General features: G+C 38.8%; 1 protein-coding gene across 1 annotated transcript in view; it reads right to left on the bottom strand.

Annotated features, from left to right (window-relative positions):
* rev3l (REV3 like, DNA directed polymerase zeta catalytic subunit) overlaps nt 1–4,895 on the bottom strand; it is a 90,578-nt gene that overhangs the window by 57,407 nt on the left and 28,276 nt on the right. Inside the window, exons 2-3 of the mRNA XM_015386795.1 lie at nt 2,572–2,761; nt 2,413–2,487 (exon numbers count right to left, since the gene is read on the bottom strand). Of these exons, the coding sequence (XP_015242281.1) occupies nt 2,413–2,487; nt 2,572–2,761 (265 nt within the window). The remainder of the gene's footprint in view (nt 1–2,412; nt 2,488–2,571; nt 2,762–4,895) is intronic.

Genomic DNA, 4,895 nt, shown 5'->3' with positions numbered 1-4,895 from the left:
TTAAATGTAAATTGTCTTGTTCCATTGACAAAGTACCGCCTCAAGACAAAATGCACTTATTCTAAGAAAAAATAACTTCTTTAGATTTACATTTTTTGCAGTGTAACTGAGGGAAGGAGGTTGTTCCCCAGAATCTGGCTATACTTGGCCCTGGTCATCCTCTCCTTAATACAGTGCAGTCCCTCTGTCCCATGTGCATAAAAACACCCCCCAAGCATGATGCTACCACAGTAGGGATAGTGTTTTTGGGATGGTACTGATCATTCTTCTTCCTCCAAACAGGGTTAGTGGAATTCTGACCAAAAAGTTCTATTTTGGTCTCATCTGGCCACATGACGTTCCCCCATGACTCCTCTGGATCATCCAGATGGTTATTGGCAAAATGAAGACATGCCTGGTTTAAGCAGGGGAACCTTCCTGTGCCATGAATGATTTCAAACCATGAGGGTATTAGTGTATTACCAACAGTAACCACGGAAACGGTGGTCCAAGCTCTTTTCATCATTGACCAGCTCTGGGCTGATTTCTCACCTTTCTTAGGATCATTGAGACCCCACCAGGTGAGTTCTTGCATGGAGCCTCAGTCTGAGAGAGATTGACAGTAATGTTTAGCTTCTTCCTTTTTCTAATGATTGCTCCAACAGTCGACCTTTTTTCACCAAGCTGCTTGGTAATTTCCCAGTAGCCCTTTCCAGCCTTGTGGAGGTCTACAGTTCTGTCTCTATGTAGTGTCTTTGGCCAGCTCTTTGGTCTTGGCCATGTTAGTAGTTGGATTCTTACTGTTTGTATGGGGTGGACAGGTGTCTTTATGCAGCTAACGACCTCAAACAGGTGCATCTAATTATGGATAATAAATGGAGGTGGACATTCTGAAGACAGAGTAACAGGTCTTTGAGGGTCAGAATTCTAACTGATAAACTGATGTTCAAATACTTATTTGCAGCTGGATCATATAAATAAGTAGTTAAAAATACTATACACTGTGATTTCTGAATTTTTGTTTAGATCATGTCTCTCACAGTGGAGATACACCTACAATGACAATGTCAGAATCCTCCATGATTTCTAAGTGGGAGAAGTTGCAAAATAGCAGGGTGCTAAATATTTGCTCACTATAATTTAGCTATGTCCATTCTGCGCATGCGCCATCAGCTCATTTGTGCACCCAGATATACATCCAGGTCGCACACGATTTTATTTTGTTAAAAACAAAATCGTGTGCAAATAATGTTAAATAATGTTTTTCCCTTCTCATAAATTGTAAACGTACTAAACTATAATGTGTTAAAGGTTAATAATGTATTTCCTGAGAAAATAAATGCCTTAAAATACTTTCTTTAATCACTGATCTCCTACGCTACTTCCGGTGGCTAATTCTTTTTAACTTTGGATTTTAACATAAATCTAATCTTTTTGAGTTTTATGTTTTCTTTTTGTGTTAATATTATGGTATATAGTGCGTAACCTAAAGAAAGAAATAACTAAAATGCAGATAAACATGGTTTAATCAGATTTAGCCGGGCTGCTCTGAGCATGTCCCATGATGACGTCAGAGATACAATTTAACCAAGAAAATGTAAAAAGCATCAAAATTGTCTCACAAAGGTAATAAAACATTATTTAAAGATGTGTATTAGTATTCTTTAGTGAGTTAAGGATAAAAATAAGTAATTTTAGTACCATAATTACTTTATTTATGGACACCCGGTTGTATATACATGCGCAGGATGGATCGTGCTTCCGGGACGGATCCGGTAGTGACAATGTCTGGTAGACCGCAGGCTCCATGTTTACATTCAACCTTCATACTGGTGAAAATGGTGCTGAATGACCCGCTCATCTTAATCTAAAACAAACACCTTCAACTTATTCATGAAATCAGTTTGACCTTTTGTTCTAGAAATACTGCGTTCATGACGGCTTTATTATGCTGAAATATAATTGATTAGGTGTCAAAATAAAAAGCTGTTGATGCTCCAATCCAGCTGACATTGAGGCCTGATCTGTCTGGAAATAACTTTTTCTCATTAGATAACCTGAAAGGCATTGGAATAACAGCTCCATTCAATGTCTTTGTTTGTGTGGGAAATATCAGGACCTGTAGTGTAAAGAGCCATAAATGTTCATCATAAAGTTATCGATTAACAAATTCCTTTGAATTATGTAAATTGATCTCAATGATCGACTAACAAAATTGTAAGATTTTGTTAAAAAACTTGAGTTTTTTTGTCTTATTTATTTCTGGTTAGCAAAGTAATTATTTCCTATCATATGCACACCTGCGGACACTCAGAAATGGATTTTAGTTCAGGGAGTCCTGGCCGACTCGTTAGGGATTCAATAGCTTTAGACAACAGAAACCCCCTGATGATTCCAGTTTCATTAGTCTGCATTGATCAGTGTTAGCCTCACCTTTTCACTATCTGAGGATTGTACAAGTAGATCTTCATAAAGTGCTTCTCTTTGGCGTGAAAACCATAGAAAGGCCTGGGAGGAAAATAAACAGACACGGTGAATAGGAGTGAAACTGTTTGCAGTCGGTGCTGAGAGCAGCTGATGAGAGACACCTACATGCCAGAGACCAGCACCACCTTGAAGACATGCTGGGTGCTGGCGGCGGGGTTTCCCATGGCAACGTTGAGGGCCCTGTCGATGCTGAAGGCCACCTGCCGCATGTAGCGCTCTGGCTGCTGTGTGCAGCCATCGTACGGCACATAGATGTAGGGGAACACGCCATGGAGGTGGAGACACGTCTTCTGACCTGGAACACAAGAGCATCACATCAGGGGTTGTTGGTAAAGACAAAACCAAAAATAAAAACACAGCTTTTAAGCTAAAATGGGTAGCCAGAGTTGGTCCAAAGCATTCATCCAAGTTGCAGTGGTTTTCATAGGGGTGGCCAGGTAGTGGTCATTGTTCGCCGTGTTTTATCTGTCGGTTGTTCCACATGCCAGACTTTGTGACATGCTCACCTAGCACCATTGTGAACGGCGCTCTCCATGTTTCTAGTTAGCTTCCATTTCAGCCACTCATTGTAGATTCACTGCTCTGGATGATAATGGCCAAAAGTCACAAGAATAAAAACTTCTGCCTTCGTGTGACCGAAGGCAGAAGTTTTTATTTTAGACCAGGCAGGATGGTCTGAAGGAGAAACACACACTAAAAAATGACTTTGAAGTAGGGGTGGGCGATACATCGAATATTCTCGATGTATCTTGAGTTTCCCCGTGGCGATAGTTAAAATGACTATCTCCGCCATCGAGTACGAATTTGCATGGCGACATTAAGCCGTCTGCATCTATTTCACTGAGTTTTATTTTTCCCACACACTTTGAATGCATCATAAACACCTCCTCCAAACATGATTATTTTCTCGCACACTACAGCAACCGGCAAACAAAATATGGCGACAGCAGGTGTTTCAGCTAAGCAGCGGTTTGGACGGCGAACAAAAGGCGCTAATTTGTAAGACGTGCCTCAAAAACTATTGCTGCAAAGGGTAGCAGTGCAAATTTATTCCACCACCTGAAAAGTAATCTGCTGCTAAATGAAGAATGTTGTAAACTCTGCGTCACCAATTTAAACGTTAAATCAACCAGCTGTGAAGCCGATGGCCTCGTCGTTTGAAAAGGCGAGCCCATATGGGAGAAAAAGGAAGAGATGGAGGGAATTCACAGACGCTATTTATTACGTTATTTAAATGTTTTTTAGATGCTCTAATACCTGTGATGCGATATTGTTCAAAGGTTTGCAGGTGTTTTCTAAACTTGGCAATGTTCACAATTTTACAACTTTTTGTGCTTCTTTAAAATTCCCAGCATGTAAATATTTCGGAGATGCTCTTATAATGCTCTAATTGTTGGACAGTATTTCCACGTTTATTTTGTAATTTGAGGTCAATTTTTCTTTTACATTCTAATTTTTTTTTAATGATTATTATCCACAAAAGGGCCTTTTTTTAATTAGCATTTTATTCAGTATTCTGTGTTTTTGCTTTGTTTCCTGTTTGGTTGCTGGGATCTTACTAAAGGTCTAATACTGACACCAAAAGACATAATGTGGCAGAAAAGCTTTGAGGTGGTTAAAATGTTTTAAATTTCAAACCAAAAGTTTAAATGAGTATATCCATTGTTTTTGAAGGTAATTTAAACATATTGTGATATACATATCGTGTATCGCGATATAGCCCAAATGTATAGTGATATTAGATTTTCTTTATCACCGAGCCCTACTTGGAAGTGTCTTACTATACCTTTATTTAATAATAGTTCTGTCTATTATCAATAAATAAAAAACAACATTAAACAGGTTTAAATGTTATTTATCTTTAATTACATACCTGACTCCTAGGAAGGGTGCAAAGACACATCTTTGCTTTCTCCCCATAAAACTAGCTTTGAAAAGAGCATACATTCTGTATTTGTCATCGTTAATGTTAGTAAGTTTATGTAGATGTTTAATTACTGTATTACTGTTGATATTTGATGGCTTAATAAACTAACAGCTAGAATGTAATCAATTACAACAGTTCATTTGAAACTATCACTGCTGCCATCCTCTGGTTTAGACGGGAACTGTTTGTTTAGGGTTTTGAATTATGGGACTAAACATTAACTTGTATTGGTGGACATGGCCCCCTATTTAGAGAAAGCCAATTAACCTAATAATCATGTTTTTTGACTGTGGGAGGAAGCCGGAGTACCCAGAGAGGGCCCACGCATGCTCAGGGAGAACATGCTAACTTTACTGCAAGGCAACAGTGCTACCCACTGCTCCACCTGGCAGCCCCAAATTATGTGTATTTGGTTTTTATTCTGTTAGCATGTATTCAACTAGCATCTGTGAAACATATTTTTCACATAATTTTTCCTGATGGCATCAAAAATGCTATGAAA

This window comes from Cyprinodon variegatus, unplaced genomic scaffold (assembly GCF_000732505.1).
Source record: "Cyprinodon variegatus isolate N-32 unplaced genomic scaffold, C_variegatus-1.0 Scaffold378, whole genome shotgun sequence".
Lineage (NCBI taxonomy): Eukaryota > Metazoa > Chordata > Actinopteri > Cyprinodontiformes > Cyprinodontidae > Cyprinodon > Cyprinodon variegatus.
This window is presented reverse-complemented; position numbering and strand designations above follow the sequence as displayed.